Source organism: Calidris pugnax, unplaced genomic scaffold (genome assembly GCF_001431845.1).
Source record: "Calidris pugnax isolate Ruff unplaced genomic scaffold, ASM143184v1 scaffold351, whole genome shotgun sequence".
NCBI lineage: Eukaryota > Metazoa > Chordata > Aves > Charadriiformes > Scolopacidae > Calidris > Calidris pugnax.
Genome location: NW_015091067.1, coordinates 269,268 through 288,232, shown reverse-complemented (window position 1 = coordinate 288,232; position 18,965 = coordinate 269,268). Strand labels below are relative to the sequence as shown.

The window sequence follows — 18,965 nt, the reverse complement described above, 5'->3', positions numbered from 1 at the left end:
TCAGTCATCATCTGAACTAAGTCAAGGAAAAAAAATGCTTTGAGGCAAACTTCAAAATTTGGGTCCACACTCACCAAAAACATACAACAATGAGGAATTACACAGAAAAGACTGTTTTCCAGATGTTTCCACAACACAAGTCCAATCATACAGCCACACCTAAACCCCCAACCGGATGCTTCCAGCTCAGCTCCCAGTTATGGGATGCCTGGACCCTGTGGACAGGCTGGCTGCATGGCACTGCCCCAGCCCGGTGGCCTTCTGGTGGAGCCAGCATTCCAGCTCTGCTTGCCACTGACTTGCTGAGGTCTGCAAGTAAGTCGCAAGTTTCTTCACTGCACAGATTTGGCTTCCCACCTGTGAAACAGGCAGAGGAACCAACTGCACACCTGGTCACACCATCTATTTCTGCCTATGGCAAATGCTTACAGTACACCAAGCACAGAAGTAGTTAAAGGTGATTTGTTTCTGGATCTCACTAATGAGTTAAGAGCTGTTTGGTTTATCTGCATGAAACACGAGAGCCTCAGAAGAAGAAATAATGCAGAACATCATTCTTTTCTAATTGTTCATAACTCCGTCTGTGTCTGAATTACCAGAGATGTTTGTGACTGTGTGATGCACAGCAGCGAGGCTACGGGTTTTTTCCTTTTGCTGTGCTGAGAGCAGCACGTTGCGCCATGGCACAGTAACTCACAGGACCCCAGCCTTATTTACTACTGTTCACAGCCATGCTGAGGGGGCAAAGGTTCATAAAATCATATGGCTGGACATTATCACGCCTGCCATCTGCTCCTCCTGCACCTACAGAGAAGTCAACCAGAGGCATCCATCTGTCTCTCCATCCAACTTTCCTCCTTGGGCTGTGCACCGCTCGTATGGCTGCAAAATTGGTATACATCAGGGGATCATTTTCCTATGAAGCATCCTAGTCCTGCCAGGTGTCCACTGATGGTCTCTCACTTGACAATCAACCAGTTAGGTAGCTGCTTAGTATCTAGGACTACAGTAAATAGGCAAAATTTAAAGTAAATGCAGCAAAGAAGGGATTTGAAAACATTAAAATAATTCAGTAGGTCAGTTTTCTCTTTGGAATGGGTGTGGAAGAAACCAAATCACATTTAACACCAGTATAAATTTAAAGATGATCTACTGAATTACATTTTTTCTCCTCAAAATTAAATTATCAGAGCAACCAAGATGAGACTCCGGAGCTGATCACACCAGCTATCTTCTGGCAATGCCTAAATGTCTGTACTAGCAAGAGAAAGAAGTTGTCAAGGACCAGAAAATAAATTAAGAGATACTTGAGGGATTTCAGTTGGAGTACTCATCTGAGTGGCTGCATGTGAAAAAGGACCTGCACAGACCTCCCATATATGTTTCCACTAATGTGGAAAACAAGAGGAACATCCTTAAGAAGATGTTTTCATGGATACCTACTAGCTTAAGTTTTTGCAAATAAATGTTCTACTAAATCAACGGGTTTGCAATACAGTAGCAATATTTTATTAACTCCAGTAAAACGATGTCTGAAAGATGAGCTTTATCTGACCATGTTCTAACTTGAATTTTGAATTGCTTTTTCTTCACTGTTTTCTGAATCTAAGCCACTAATCCAGGCTGGATTTTTTTCCACTGCAGGTATTATTAAGTTTATAATTATGTATACCAGAAGATTAAAACAACTTACAAAACTGCTGAACTACTTACAAACTTTACAGGCACCACGGGCAAGAAGCACTCCAAGCAAAGATTTCAGGTGAAATCAAAAGTTTACTAGGATTACTAGGACAAAATGTCTAATTTAACTACTATATACTCAACCCATTACAGTTCTGGCAGGACACTGTGAGTGAAGACAGTCACTGGGCTCTTTATGTCACTGCACTACATATGTTGTATAAACTGTATATATTGAAGCTAATAAAAAAAAGGTTTTGAAGAATGAACAGTGTTTTCAACAACATGAACCCTGACAGAAGGACACGAGAAAGCCCGTCACAGTCCATGTAACTAATTGGTTTATATCTGTCATACTTGTCTGTACCATATCCATATTTTACTAATATAATATGTAAATACATAATTACTCTCTCTATATATTTTTATTTCAGTGGAGTGACTTAAACCAAGCTAACTATGCACTTACTTCTGTGTACTGAGAACCTGATTCAGTGAATCAAAGAAATTTGAATGGTGTGACTGGACTTACTCTACCAAAACTATAGGCAGAATACCATCTATAGAGCCTCCAAAAGCATTAATGATAAACTACTTTTACTTGTTCCTCATGGCAAGGAAACAATTTGGTACCAAGCAGCTCATACAGTGAAAGATAAGAATTCAGAAAGAAACCTGGAAGTGTCACTCAGAGCACCAGAGATCCCAGGGTTTCCCTTTGGTGACATCTTTCTTCTTGTTACAGGGTAAATGCAGCACGTTTCATGCTCTTGCATCCTCTGTTCACTTGTGTGAGATGTTTCCTAAACAATACTAGAAATTAGTCCTCACTTCCAGTGCTTCCACGTTCCTATTATACTGTTGCTTTGTTGACTGACCATGGGTCAACAAATTACTGAGCCTCATGTTTACCAAAGCATGTTAATGATTTCTATCTCAGTTCTAACAATAATTTTTGAAGAAAAAAAGTTTAGAATATGCTTTTTTTCTTCCTTGCACATTCTGGATCTTCTCTTGAGCTGGATCAGCTTCACTCATTTGGGCTAAGCATTTGATGTAGTGACTGCCACCATAGACATGGTCACAGGGGAATGAACAGACATTGTTTCTTGAGGGAAGCAGCTTAGGTAGCCACAACTCTACCTAAACTTTGCAGCATTCTCCTCACAGTCTGATTAATTCTTGTTCAAATGCTAGTAAATAAAATTAAAGGAATGAAAACCGCAGGTGCTCCATCACTGCCAGCAGTGTTTTAGAGTATTGCAATCCCAACATACATTAAAAACAGCCTAAGGGTGCTTTTAGCATACTTAGAACTACGCAAGGCTCCTTTTAAAAAGAGACCCATTAAATCCCCTCCATCACAAAAATGGGCTGTAGAGAGGAGCCATCACAAATATATTCAGTTCAAAGCTGAATAAATAGCTAGAAGGCTGCTGACAAGAATACTCTAGTAGCAGTCAGACAGGTATTTCCAAGGTCCCTCCTTTACATCATCTCCAAACTGTGCCACAGAGCGCTCTTCAGGGGTGAAGACTAGCCATCTGCAACACAGTTTAGCTTCTGCCTCTCTGTGAAGGCTGTAGGAGATATACTTAGGTAACTCCAGTGTCTCCCCACCAATTACTTGAGAAGTTCTGCAGTAATTTTGTCAAATGTATCACTGCGCTATATTTTCTCCATGAGATCATGGAACAGCAGGGTGTACTGTGGCAACAGTGGCACAAAAGTCTATCAGACTTTGGATGGATACATCACCTTTATGTTTGTAGAACATCTAAAGTACAGGTTCCCTGTCCTTGCTGGAGTCTGCAGGGGCTTTGGGACTAGAAATTGGAATACTGAAATGCCACTGCCCTCACTAGAACACTATTGCAACTGCAAATTCACTGATGAATTTCCATGTTGTGCTTCTTGATGATGCTGATGGGCATCTCCTGGAAGTAGCAGCCTGAACGAGTTATGGGTGAAGCTATGCATCTCTCCTTTTCCTGTTGAATAAGCCTACCATGTTCCTATGACAACCAGCAGCACCAAGGTCCTCTACAAATGAAAGTAGGGTTGGAGAAGGGGAAGAAACAACAAGACTGATGCAGTTTATATGCAAACTTGCCCTAGAGGCAATATGTTAACAATCTACGGTGCCTGATGAACGTGCCATAGGTTAGTAGCTGTGCTTAATGCATGCACGGCAGACAGGTTGACATTCTCTTATGCTGAACAATGGATAAATGGATTCAGTATTGGAATAAAAATGAATTAATACTTTAAAACACTGAACCATGTGGCAAATTCAGTAGATTATGAGGTACCTGTCTCTTGGACACCCTGGATACATACTGCTCCCAATCTATAACTCTTACAGTTTAATGTAAGTGACAAAGCTCCTGATTCTGTCATGAAAATACATCCTCAGTAGTGGCAAACTGCGCTATGACTGGTAGCAATGAACCTCTAATGCAGCTGCAGATTTTATATATGAAAATGGCAAAAGAGGTGCTTATGTCTGGTGATTTATGCCTTCATTAAAACACTCGTCCTTCAAACCAAACCCTGCAATTCATTGAAATTAACGGGGTCTTAAAATTGGAATATGCATTATAAATTAATGCATTTTTGATCTTATATAATAAAAAATAAAATACTATTGGCATCCTACCTTTCCTGCATAAAAAATACTGCCTGCTACACTAATACATATTGGTTTACTCGGAAAAGCAAACCTAAGAATGTAAATCTCTAAAGTTTATTTAACAGAGGACTCCACAATATTCTGCCATAACTCAGTCCACAGCTACCACAGTTTTGGATTTTCCAAACCCAAGAAGCTCTCGATTCAGTGTCTTGTACGTTTCAGGGCTGTCAAAGTGAAGCCATTGCAGCTTATAGCTTTATAAAGGGAAAAATTTTCTCCCTGCCACATTGATGACTGTTTCCTACTCTTGCACAGATGCATTGTAGAAAATATGTTTTGTTCTGTCTTGCATGAAAAAGCAGCCACAGATGACTAGCCTCATGGAATGACTTCATTTTCTTTCTTACTACAGCTTTGACAGGCAGGGAACTGCAATGATATGAGAGCAATCTTCCCCACCCTTGGTGGGTGAGCTACCCTCATCCGCTCCATTCCTCTCCTCCTTTGGGTGGCAATTTCCCAAGGGCTTGCCAGCTGCCGCACGGGCACCTCTGCCAGGCTCCTTCCTCTGCACTTCAGAAGGAACACCCAGAAATGCTACAATCAGAACTTTGAGGTGTGCATCCTCCTTCGGTGGCTGCAAAGGAGTTTCTTCTTTCGGTAACTCATCCCTGGCTATAGATGCTGAGCAATAAAATACCTGGACCCGTGAATCTGGGCAGGAGTCAAACATGAGCGTGCTCAGATAGTGACTCTTGTGAGCTGCAGAGCTGCCTGACACTGTGAAGCAGAGAGAACAACTCACCCTCACCAATCCCATGACTGAACAAAACACAGAAGCTGAAGAGTCTTTCCTAGTATGGTTGTCTTGTTATCACTTCCCATGAAAAAAAAAAAAAGCTCTTGGTTTCCTCCCTCTACTTAGTAAATTTTTTTGCTTCCCTCTGAGCACAAGAACTGATGGATGCAGTGGAAAAGCTGTGTATGGAACATGAAACAATACCCCCTCCATTGCCTTTTTTTTAGCTTCCTTTTCTCCATCTGTCTTTTCTACAAAGCACACCTCATGATGGAAGCTTTCAAAACAAGAAGACATTGCCACAGGTAAAATAAAAATAGGTGATTTCCCCCCTTTGTTTTTTCAGAAGTCTCTTTTATAGAGATTTCCTTTTCTGGTAGCCAGAGGCTCTCAGCAGCAGGAAGGCTGACTGAGCATTATTACGAAATATCCTTTTTAAAAGTCTTTTTATTAATATTTTCCCCAGATTTATTTGTTTCGATAGCAGAAGATTTACTGCAAGTTTTAGAGTTACGTTCAAAATCCATGAACACGAAGGATGTTGAAACTATGCAAAAACGTATTGCTTTCCAAAGTAACATTAATAATACATTTGTAGATACTGAGATTCACTCTATACTAGTTGAGACAGAGTATGGATGTAATGTATTCCCCTGCACTGTGGATAAATCACCTTGATAAATTCTTCATGCTATACTGTAATCTCCAAAAGCTCTCTGACTGGTAAAAGTCAACCTTGCTGATCAGTCGACGATTCTTCTCACTATCTTGTTATTCATCTGCCAGTGACACCTGAGGTTGAAACAACTGATGTCTTTATACATCTGGCACCACAAAACAACTTGACCTCACAAAACAGTCTCGATTGTTTTTAAAAAAAATACTAACACAAACCTGCAAACCTGCATCTTCCTGTACACACCTTTTCCCCAGGTCCTCCCTCAGCATATCAGATCATTCTTTAAATAAAAATCTACTTATCTGTGCTTTGGTTCTCATGCTAGAAGGCAGCAGTCACAGCCTTTCAACAATATCTACTTACTATTTGAAACACCTCTGAAATAGTTCTTCCAAAATTATCTGGGAAATGGACATACCGCATGAAAGTACTTACATCATGTTCTACTCACAGCTAAACTTTGGAGAAACACACCTCTATGAGCTCACGCATTACTTTAAAGATCAACTGCAAATACTGCTTTGAAGATACAAGAACCGAGGTGAGCCAAACGCTCAGTCTGAGTCTCATGCCCTTGCAAATGGTGCTGCCCAGAGCAAACACCCACCAACGCATCCTTTGCGTGAGATCACAGGCCCAGCAACAGACCACTCCTGTCAATACAGTCACTGAACAGGAACAGAAGCTCTTGTCACAGCCAGGGACAATATGCCTCCAGTCCAAAAAGTGGGACACACAATGTGCAGTTTGGAGATACAGCAGGACCATGTGTCATCTCCCTTCCTCCATGGGTATAAAGCTTGAATCCCTTCAATCCACAGGACAAAAGAGGCTTTACACTTGTCCATGCCATTCTGAAAAGCATTATCTCTGCTAGACCTAAAAATTTCACCTTGAAACACCAAGGATTGAGATTTCCCACTCTCCCATAAGTCACGGGACTCTATCATAACGCTGCTGCACTGTCTGAAAAGCAGAATACAACTTGCGAATTAAAATTTGAGGCTAACGCATCTCTATTCCATAACCCTCACATTTGTGATTAAATATGTTAGGATAAATGTTGGTAACATCATAATCAATCACCTGATTTCCAGATGAGTATTTGGATTCAGGAATTCATTTGGATTTATGTCCCATCCTATGACATTTTGACAGCCAGCACCTGAGGGTGCACAGAACGTTCCCTGTAGGGGACACATCCCTTTGAGGATTAAATGTAGGATTATTCAACCAGGAAATTTAATTTTAAAAGACAAGTACTAGGAGACAGATTTCTTTTTTCATTCATTCTTCACACTTGCTGTAATAATCTGTATACTTCTAAAAATAAAAGCAGAAGGATGGCATAACCAATGCCTGTTAATAGAAAAATAATTGGCTTAAATGAGGCACACGCTCATATGCACGAAAAATAAATGGCCCAACAATTCTTTTGAGAGTTACAATATTTTTAGCCATATGGTATTTCTTATTAATTTTTATAATTACTAACTAAGAGCCAAATGTATGCTCGGCACCAAACAACACATCCAAATACAGTCAACCCCTAGCCCAAAAATGCTTGCAGTTCAAACAATGAGACATGTAGGAACAGGAGATACTGAGAAATGCAGTGACAGGAACAAGTGGCCAAGGGCTCCCCGATGTCAGGAGGCAGATTAAGCCTCACTCTTGCAGCTGCATTAGGGACATCCCTCCTCTGAGAATAACAACATGGGCTCTAAGCCTCTTCTCCTCCACAGAGCCAGCAAAGGAAAAGCAGCAAGAAAAAGGGAGCGTGTTTTGAGGCTTAACAATCCACACTGGCTTTACAGCATATTTTGGGCCTATGGCAATTTATGCTAATTGAATGTAACCCTCAAGCTCTTCTTTCTGTGATGGGGCTGCTCTGGAGCACGGCCAGCCCAGAGAAGCACAAGTACCTGAGCTGAACTGTGCCTGGCAGCTCTGGATCGCAACAGAGCCCGCGAACCAGGGGAATAATGCTGAAAACTTTGATACATCAGAGAAAAACACTGCGGGAAGCGCGTGTTGCTCTGGTAGGATAAAGCACAGGATGTCCCAGTGTGGCCTTGGTGCTACAGCCTTCCCACAGCTTGCTTTCCCAGCTGCTGGGTTCACTGCCCTGCCAATTTTACATGAGGCCAGGAGCAGGAAACACACACAGGAGGGGACAGTGGCCTTCTCGGGGCTTCAGGTAGCCACATGAAGCCCACTTCTCGGGGCTTCAGGTAGCCACATGAAGTCACCAAATGACATCATCACTCTCCACAAGAAAGACGGTTATTTTCTAGACTGTGAAACACCAATGAAGACAGGCACCTTGCAATCCAGAGGAGAAGCTCAGTAGATGCTCCCAATAACAATTAAGACCAATTTCCTCAAAATTTCCTTTGATTTCTGAAACAGATTTTCCTGAAACAAGAGCTAATCAAGCCTATGCACACCGTACACCACTCAATCCAGGTGTCTCTGGCTCTGTAAACTACAAGGAGAGAGGACCTTGGAAGATGTACGCTAAGCATTCTCCATCTTATGCTGTCTCCAGTCCGGCCATCTCCACCTCAGAGGCCAGAGGATCTGTATCTGATCTCCTGTCAGTCACATACACGCTTTGTAGTGACTTTGCAACTAATGGTTCCAGTCATCAGTCTCCCAAGGGCCAGGAAAGATGCGCTGCAACACGCAGAGCCGAGGCCCAGGGCCCTGTTACTCTATCTTGTAGATGATCTCTCTCCTAAGGGACTGCTCAGCTTGAAAAAAAAGCTGCCAGTGTCCATTCCTATTAAGTCATAGCAACTACTCCATTCCGGCACATCCTCCTCGTCTGCTCCTGGGAATCGGTCTCAGAGCATCCTCCTACCCTAAACACCTATTGCTCCTTCTCTCTCTCCGATGCAGGCTTCATCCTTAATAACTGTCAGGGCATTTCCGTGCAGCACAGACTGTAATGTGATTAACTTTATGCTTCACAACCTCAGTGTTAAGAAGTAGGTCCTGGGGCAGGGATTTGACATGAGCCTCTCAGGCATGTATAGGGCCACGACCAGAAAAAACCAGCTCTTCCTTCCTGACATAGCAGAAGAAAACAGCTTTGAACTAGGTGAAATGGCCAGTTGCTCTAAGGAAACAACACTGCCGAACCCTACTGAAGCGAAAGACATAAAACAGGAGATAATTGCTCCATTCTACCTCCAAGACAAGGCCAGAAGATCACAGGGTTTGAAACCATTTTCTTTCTCTCGCTATGCTTTAAGGCTCTGAATTAACTCCCTATATACAAATATAAGTCGGTTTTCCCTGCAAGCATACTGTTGTCCATTTATCAGGTACTTTCATTGTTTGTTATCTTCACTTTCTTCTCTTTGACATCTTAATTGTGGTGTCTGTATGTTAATTGCTAGTGCCCTCAGCAATGAGAAGCTGTGATACCATAATGAATTTGTAGCCTCTACAGGAGCCACTGATATCTAATGCTTTAGAAGATACTGCAAAGTCATCCTCCTCCTTCCCATGGGCTGCTAACGTCAAGCAGCAGTGCCTTTTTCAAATGCAGAAAGAATTAGAAACTTTATGTTAAAGTACTGACAGCCCCTCACAGGCTGGCCACAAAGGAATTCCAGCAGCAACAGAGCCCTGTAGTTTACAAAATGAATATATAATCTGGCCAGAAATCATGCTGTTTTCATGCCGTTCACACTGAAGTCCTGTCACTAACACTCCAGGGTTCACTCTGAAAGCCACAACGAAATGTGATGTGAGGTCTTGTATAAGTGCACAAATTTTCAAACTCTTTTAGGTTGTCCTACAATGACTCATAACTACTGATGACATTGGTTATCAAGTTCTTTAAGACCAATATTCCTCAGGGATGAGAGGGAATTGCTTGTTCCCTTTCTAGCAATAAGGAAGGTCCACGGGTTAAAGACTACAATGAGACAGAGACTGTTGTATGGTCTGAACATTTCCATCTAAGCAATATTTTAGCTTTCTATGCAGAGCACACTTTATTCTGTCACAGGACTGGACACGTGCTTCTACTGATGATGGCAGTGGCTTGAAAGATATCTATATGCACCAGCAGTACAGAGTCAGAACAACAGTATAGCAAATACAGAATATGCACCCAGTAAATTTGATCTATGCAGATGTTTTAGTGGGTACAGGAAATACATCTACAGATTGCACCTATACCTGCAATAAGAAATTAATATATCTGCTTTGTTAAGAGGACTATCCAGTCACCTCTCCCCAACCTGCACTGCTTCCTACCCTGATGATCCCTTCACTGACAGGATGCAAGAAAGGTTTCTTTTCCTCTTTCTTCTTGCAGCAGCTGAAATCTGTTATAGCAGAATTGGGAAGCTACGTCTTGTGAAAGCTGCTCCAATCAGGGCAAGGTGCACGGCAGCGTGAACACTCAAGAGCAGCCTTTGTGGACCAAGTGCACACGGGAGTGTATAGAAAGGACAGAATGCTTCTCCTAGAGCATGAGACAGATCAGCTCATCAGCTGTAACATTCTAAATTGGAGGCTTAAATTAATTACGTAATTTTACTGGAACCTAAATTAATTAGTTCATGTCTGCACAATGCTGTGACTTTATAAAAAGTACTGAGTACGAAGCATTTGTTACCTTGACTAGGAAATGGAAATGTGGACTTGATGCAGTGCCTCCCCCCTTTTCTCCCTCTCTTTATAACTCAGTCTTAGCACTGATTGTTATTCATCAACTCTGAAGCTAAAGACTTCTGTTCTGCACAGTATTACATAGTCTGGAAACAAAGTCTGCTCCCTTACACTGGGAGAAAAGGGATCAGATTTTCCAAAGTATCTTGGCACTCCATATCAGAGCCGTGCCTACTGCAATTCTTAAAGGCTCCTGCAGAAAGTTCATACTCAGCTACCTTTAAGATGAAAATTGGATGAACACCTGGTTAACCTGCTTAGGTATTTAGGGAAATCTCCGAGTGCCCAACCGAGCTGTTACACATTGGCTGGTTTGGAAAACCTGGCCCCAGAATTGTGCCCGTGTCCCTGGATATGACAGGGGCCTGGTCCTGAGTGAAAGGAACCATGTCATCATCACAGTACTGAGGAAAAGCTCAGTGACGGGAAAGCTGTCCTTCAAAACCTTGAGTGGTGGGCTCCTTCTGGTCATTTATGGTGCACATTGCAACAGACACAACCAGCCAGCATGGGGATTTGGTTCTTCCACTCCAAGAAAGCATGGCCTTGGGCTTGTGGTTCTCTTGCCTTCTCTAGCTGAAGGGATGTGGTTTTAAATTACTGTAGGAGGGGTAGAGTATTCTTCCTGCCAAGGTCACTTTTCAAACATCCTTTGTGGGACATATAACAAACATCCTCCTCTTATCCAAGAACAACGTGGGGAAAAAAATCATGTGAAATGAGACTGTAGGCTTTTTCCAGACCTTGGGAGCATATCCTGCCCTTGAGGTTTCAGGCATTAGAGGATATACATAGTCTAAACTGATAATATACTACAAAACAATACATTCACACCAATTATCTATAGGCTTTGATTTGTCAAGGAAATTTTGCAGATGTCTATCTTCAAAATAAAAGACCAGCTGGATGCACTGCTTTATGAAGCAATGGCTTTATTCCAAAGGCTAACTTAGATGATGTTCCACAGCAAATTTTTTTGCAGGTGGAGTTTTGAAGTCTTTCATTTAATTGAATTTACTTAAATTTTGGCATACACTCAGGTTCTTTGGAGATCTACTGCAGAACTAGAGAGGACATCTATATCTTTGCTATTTAGAGATGGGACAGGGATAATACCCACCACATGCTGCCAAGTTGGATGGCACTTGGTTTTATATGTATTTTTTTCTGAACTGTTTCGACAGCCTGCAATGAGCTTGGTTTTTATAAGTATTTCTTCTAAATTATTTACACAGCCTGCAGTGAGCTACAATGGGCACACAGACGAGTGATCGAAGCTGGGATAACCTCCACAGCTAGGTCTTGTTTTTTCAAAAATAATGGGATGCAGAGTGCCAAGGGGTGGGTGGAGGGAGAAGAGTTCAAAGGCTTTGGGTAATTCATGGACATTAGACACCAGCATCTGGGCTGACATAAAATTTTTCTTATGTTGCATTACCAGAAAGCAGTCCAAGAGTGATCCAAGCCTATGGCCAGTGGCTGCTACAGGAGCAGTCTGCCTGCTGCTAAGAGTTCTATTTACATATTTAACTGCCTTTGCCAGACTAGGGCTTGATTGCAATATCGTCAAAAACATAGCAATGTCTCTTAGGCACAGCCAGCAAGGAAAGGCAGCTTCGGGGAAGGAAATAAATGTTTGACAGGATATTTTTGTTTTATAATGCAACATATTAAAGCAAGCAGGGAACACAAAGGCTGGGAGTAAAATCCCAATCCTACTAAAGTCAGTGGGATTTTTGCCACTGAACTCAGTAAGACCAATATTCCATGGTCGCTAGGCTCCTGTCTGCACATCAATAACATTTCTTCCTCCACTTGACTCATTGCTGAGTCTCAAAGACAGACACATGAAATTGCACAAGCTTCTAAGTCTTTGTTCCTGAAGTTTCATTTCTATTAGAGACAGATGAATAGGCTTTTGAAAGGGAAAGTAGAGAAAAGTCAAATTTGTACTCCTGCCTATTCATTCTCCCTCTAAAATCTCTCCCTCTGAGCTTGAGGCAAACAATACTAAATCTAAAATAGAAGATTAAACAGATACATTGCGGTACAGTGGGGATTGCTTCAGGTCCAAAACACAAATAATTCACAACATAAAATGGAAATAATATTGTGGATTCATTTTGGACCTATCAAGTTATTGTTTTAACAAGACAGAAAGAAATTTTAAGACCAAATTCTTGCAGCATTTTCCAACTTGAATAGACATTCATATTTATATGTATGTATTTAACCTCTCTTGGTCTTCTAGCATAACTGTCATGGACACTTTTTTACAAATTGTCCCACAGCTGGTGTGTGAATGCTGGATGAGTAGGAACACCAGAAAGTTATCCATGTTCTCATTAATTTTAGAAAAATCTACAGGGTTCTAGAGCAAATAGGATCAGTATAAGTATGAAATTGAAGGTCCTTAATGCCAAGAACATAAGCAGACTATCAAGTGATACATGCAAAGACACAAATTGCTTGTTTGTCCATAGAAAGAGCAAATATAATAGTGTAACCATCCATTGGCTTTTTATCCCACATTCAGAGTCAAGGACTTAAACCATGACCTGAAATTCTACAGCCCCAGGCCTATTCCACATCTTCCTGTGTTTCAGCAAACCTGCAAGAACAGTGAAGAATTTTTCTCAATATGTTAGTTGTTTGGGATGGCTGCTATGCCCTAAATTTCTACCTGCTCTTGGCAGAACAAGGCAGAACATCCGCATCCCAGTAGATGTACCTCAAACTCTTTAATGAGTTTGTGCAATCTGTGAAACGCTACCAAACCGTAATGTCTTTAAGGGCAAGAATGTTCACGGAAGCAGTAAATTTAAAATAAATATTGCAAACTATTCATGGGAACAATCATAGGTTTAGAATCACAAGAACCATCCGATTCACAGAGTTGTGCTTATCCAGGCAGTGAGCAGAAACGCACTCTCTTGTGTGTGCAGCTGAAATCTCACTAAAGGGCATAGCAAGGACGCTGGAGCCTACATCTCATAAGCAAATGCATATTAAATTTAGTTACTTTATAAGGTGCAGCAGTTTGCTTTTAAAGCTCTCTTTAGAAAGGTCTGTTTTCCAGGAAAGGATCACAAAATGGAAAGTTGCAGCTTCTTTCAAGACGGCAAAGTTTTTGCTGAGAAACTGAAGCAACAGCCTTTAATTGAATTCGGGGAAAGGCGAGCGGTGATGGACTGCTTGCTGCGAGCTGCCTGACGGGCAGGCTGTTACCAAGGCACGTGACTCTCAAATAAAAATGCTCCAGCCCAGTGAGTATCCCAAAAAGCTTTGTACATGAAACACTACGTACCCAGAGGCTGTTTACCTTTCTAATTTTTAAGCAAACCAGATGGAATCTGTTGCTGGATAACCACTCCCTGCTGCTCTCTTTGCTCAAGCTGACACCTACCAGCCCAACCGAGCACGATACTCCTGTTTTCTTTTCTCTGAGTCCTCACGAACGATAGGAAGAGACTCTCTGCTGATCTGTATCAAGCCATCCCCAGTACCTTTAAGCATATGTCAGCTGTACATTTCTATTGCATGGATTAATTATACATGGCTCTTGCAAAATGAGAGCCCTCTGTCAAAGCAAGCAGTCTCTTTTGAGCTGAGGACACAGAACCTCCTGGTCACAGGATCAGAGGGCTTGAAATCATCTAGATAACCTGTCTCCCCTGAGAGATGTTTTTTCCACTGGGTGCTTCAGTGGCAGACTAAAATCCTCCTGACTAGCCTCTTCTAGCATTTCTGTGTCCTGACTTGCTATAGCATTTTGCCTAATGTCTAATGTCAAGCTACCTGCTCTATAAATCCATTTCTTCACGTCTTGCCTACCACTATGGACAGAGAACAGGTTATCTCCCTGCTTCTGGCAGCAGTCTTTTTTTGCACTGTTACCATGCCTCCCCACTTGCTATAAACGAGCCGTGTATAATTGTATAAACGAGCCATCAGTGCATACTATCTTATTAATCCCATGTAATTATTCACAGGCAGTACTTGGCATTAGAAGCAGGAGTTGGTGGGTGTTGGTCCCTATTAGAGGCAATAGGCATTAGGAAACAATGCCATGCAGCACTTTTCAAAAGGCACTGAGAATTCGGTCTTCTGTAAGACAGGAGTTTGAGAAACTCACACTGCCTATTAAATATTTAGGAAAAGAGGGATGATCGTGATAAAGGAAGTGATAATGGCACAGAGAAACACTCAGAGTGGCATGTACTTCCAGATGCTATGGTGACAGGGCCTCATACAGACACTGGTGCTGGAAGTAAACAGAAAATAAAAGTCCTTCCATTTTCCAGGAAAATGGATGTCTGAAGAAAGTCTTGTATACGGCTCACGTGCCAAGGGCTTCACCAGTTACCCTTCTCCATATTTTTTTTTCTAGTTTATATGCAACTTGGAAGCCTTTAGTGAACAGTGCATGCATGGTAAATTCTAATGTGCATGTTTTATTACAGAATATGCAGACATATTGTGGCTCATGCTGTAGGGCTTAAATCATCACATTAGGTCTTTATAAAAAATGGAGATCGCTCAGCCTCATGGGAAAGGCATTTGCATCTTCATCATTACAGAGGCAACAAACTTCATCCATAAAGATGCGCCTTTAACAAATGGCAGCAAATTGTGGACACATGTTTTGCTTTAATTGGTTCTCATCAACTCAATCTAGCGAGTGACTTCAAAGAGCTCTCACTAAGAAGCCTCTTCCAAATTTTTTGGTTTAATCTTTTTATGTCTTTTTTTTTTTTAAAATGTCTTAGAGATTTCAGATAAAATAGGATCTTTGAAGATAGAGTTTGAAAGCACTGCTTCTTTACAGTTACATCACATGTTTAATTACTTATTCATAAATTATGAATGACTAGAGGTAAAGTAGCATTGCCCAGAGCCCCTGTCCTGGGCCAAACGTAGCACTGCAATTTTTATGAAGTCTACCTCTTGACAACTGGGATCAGATTCAAGCCAGCTACAACCATATTCAAACGAGCAGCTGCTACTAGTGCCATTTTTACATACTATTCTTGATCAGCATAAATGGATGCAACACACAGTTCTTTTTGGAAAGCACAGCAGAAGAATATGGATGGTAATGGACTGATTACATAACTCATCTAAAATTCACCAAAAAAAAGACATATGCTACATTTAAAATCTTATTTACACATGGGCCTGACACTTAAAAATACTGCTAACAGATCCCACTAGTCTGTAAATCAGACACACACTGATGTAAGTCTTTTCTTCTAGCCCCAAAGCCAAGCAGTCCTGATCTGTCCGAGAGTCCCACTGTAGAGTAGGGTAGGGAATAGAGGGGGAAACAAACACACAGAAGAGTGTAATCACTACTGGCCAGTGGCACAGCTGGGACTCAACCAAGATGCGACAAGCTCCATAGCAACACACCAGTTTGGGCATGAAACCGCTTCTTCCTCTAAGCCACAGGCACACTCACACAAGCACAGGCTGAGCTTTGTCTCTCCAGCTGGTCACTGTTTCTGCAAAACCCACCAAAGCTTTGTTCAAGCCACACTAGTTTTTGCTTCAGAAGAGTACATACATGGGGCACTTCCCTCTATAACCCTCAGCCTCAATTAATTGCTCAAAGCACAGTGGGCAGGATGAAAATGCCACCACATCAGAGAGGCAGCACCACGGACCCACTTGGTGCAGCTGCAGATGAGGAAGGCAGACGGGCTTAGGACATTGGGTCATTCAGCCCAAAGTAGAACATCCTCTTCTGACACTTTCTCTGAAGGTTTGGGTTTTTTCTTCTCTGTATAGTTGTGGCAATTTTCCCTCTTTAGTGCAAATCAAACAAATAAAACCACACTGCAGGTCCTTCTTATAACATAAAGAGCAGTTACAGGGAACACATTAAAGTCATTTCCTCCTCCTTGGTTGCAGAATGAACTCTCTGGAGATTATTTTTGGTATTGTGGTGTAACTGGGGTAAAAGTGAATTTAAGTAACACAACTACAGGACATCTAAAAGAAAACTAATTTCATAGGAATTAAGTAACTTGGTGCAACTTGCCATTGGTTTCTTACAGACCAGCCAACCAACCAAACAGTGAAAGAACTCATTCCAGATGCCCAAAATGTCTCTTATATAGCTATAGCTGCTGCGTTTGTTACTGATAACTACATTTAGTACACATTTTTGCAGCACTCAGAGAAATAAAGTCATTTATTTATCAGTAGAAATAGTATGTTCAGCATCCATCTTTTCAAATTACATCATGGAGTTCATTATATCATTGCCTATTCATACTATATGTGTGTGGGTGTATATATACAGTTCACTTAGTCTTTCCCTCTTCATTTTCAGTGTTTCTCTATTTGCTGCTTAGATCTTCAACATATTACCCTGAATAAAAAAGCAGGGGTAAGAACAGGGAATGCTGCCAAGCAGGGAAGCATGATATTAAATAAAAATAAAAAAAATTACAGAAAGACCCAATACTGTAATAGGTTAGATGTAGAGTATACCTTCCTTCTTTTCCCTGCCACGTTGGTGGAAATGTACTCAAACAGTTCAGTTCATATTTTCATTGCAATTAACCTAATGCTGGTCCAGCAATCGAGACAATTTTAGAATTAAGTTATTCTTCAACACACAGAACCATGTCAAAATGTGACAAAGTATTCTAGGTCCTTAGCTATCGTGAAACTACCACAGCCCCCACTGCTGACAGTGGGGTTCTGGTTACAGCCCTCCCCGAGGAGATCTTCCCCCAACTGCACTCCAAGCCCAGCACCCAACCTCTGAGAGCAGAGGTGCTGCCAGGCAGGTTGTCTACACACATCTGGCCTAGCTTTATGCTCATGAGAGCAAAATGACTCTGGGTGGACCTCCAGAGTCTCCCCTCAGATGTTATGAAGACACAGCTGAGTTTCTCCCATGTCACAGCAGAAGCTGTATATAATAAGAACAGGAACACTAGCCGATCAGGAAAAGCAAAAGAAATCTCTCACTCTATACCCTGATGGCAACGAGGAAAGCAAAGATGTAATACTAACTAGATTTCTGTAACAGTCCATAAAATATTTGTTAGACTTAATTTTCACACATACCAATAAGAGTAACAGTCCTTGCATTGCTCATTCCATGCATACTCAGCATGTTTAATAAGAGAGTAAGAGAAATCTACACAAAATTGTCCACAAAAATATGTATCTTGAAGTCATAAATTCTGCCTAATTGAAGAGACAACATTAAAAAAACTTTTTAGAAGATTCTTACCATAAATTAGCAATTTCCTTTGTAAATCATATGACAGCAAATGATTACACTTACATTTCATCTATTCTTCTTTTACTTAATCTCTAAAATGTTGAAGAAAAGTTGTTGCTTGTGATGTTGACGATGAAAATAGTCAGTATACAGAAATACCCAAACAGCGTCACTATTGTTTTATGCCTAAAACCTTGCCTTACTGCCATGAACAGGAATGACAGACCCATTTACATGGTCTAAATTTCACCTGAGTCTTTTGCTGGACTATCAAATTGGATGGACTCTCCTGAAAGCCAAAATTTAGAAAAAAGAAACTAGTCATGTCAGGAAGTGTCACAGAATTTAGGTCTGTGATAGTCTGGTGTTCCCTTCTCTTACTCATACATCTGCTATTGGATGCATCCCCCAAGTGGGATGGATCCCTTAGAACTAGACAAAACCCCATGATTTTAAAAACGTCGCGTTATTTCTTCTAGCCACCATCCTCTGTTTCTACTCTGGTGTTCCCTTCTCTTACTCATACATCTTCTATTGAGGGCAGCAACACCAGCCATGCCAAGTGGGATGGATCCCTTCCATTCACAGAGAACTAGACAAAAACCCATGATTTTAAAAACGCCGCGTTATATCTCATTTTTCTATGGGTGTTCAGCATTGTAAGGCACAGAAAATCACTTTTATTCTTGTACAAGACTCTGCAGAATCACCTGATACTTCAACTCATTTTTTTAAATATATCTCCTGATACCTCAGTTAACAAGATAATTTAACTTCCATATGGTTTCTCCAGGTACCTGAAGCAAGGCACATGGTTAAGTACCTCCCTGAATTGTGAACTGCATAAAAATTACTATCTTCTATAAGGATTTCCATAGTTCATTTCTTGGAGGAAAAAAATATTGTATTTACTTACTAAACAGTTGGCAATAGAGGACCTGTAAGCTTCTCTTCATGGTATCATGTGGTCCTGCTGGTCTGCCAGTTTATTCATGATTCTGTGAAAGAAATGAGAAGAAGAAAACTATCTATTACAAAAATATATATTCTATTATCATACCTGTTGATTACAAAGTAAGATGAAGCTTCACAGGAAAATTGTATTGATTAGCAATGGGAAATTGCCTAACTGTGCTTTGCTTGTGTTAGTCACGCTCTCCAACAGCTTGGCAGTGAAGGGTAGAGCTTCAAGGGGAAAGGGAGAAAAATTCTCAAGAGTATACAAAAAGCACAC

At 41.2% G+C, this 18,965-nt stretch overlaps 1 protein-coding gene across 2 annotated transcripts in view; it reads right to left on the bottom strand.

Moving 5' to 3' along the window:
* TMEM108 (transmembrane protein 108) overlaps positions 1-18,965 on the bottom strand; it is a 170,194-nt gene that overhangs the window by 65,822 nt on the left and 85,407 nt on the right. For both annotated transcript variants that reach the window (XM_014956947.1, XM_014956948.1), the window contains exon 3: positions 18,648-18,729. In XM_014956947.1, the coding sequence (XP_014812433.1) occupies positions 18,648-18,687 (40 nt within the window). In that variant the 5' untranslated portion in view covers positions 18,688-18,729. The remainder of the gene's footprint in view (positions 1-18,647; positions 18,730-18,965) is intronic.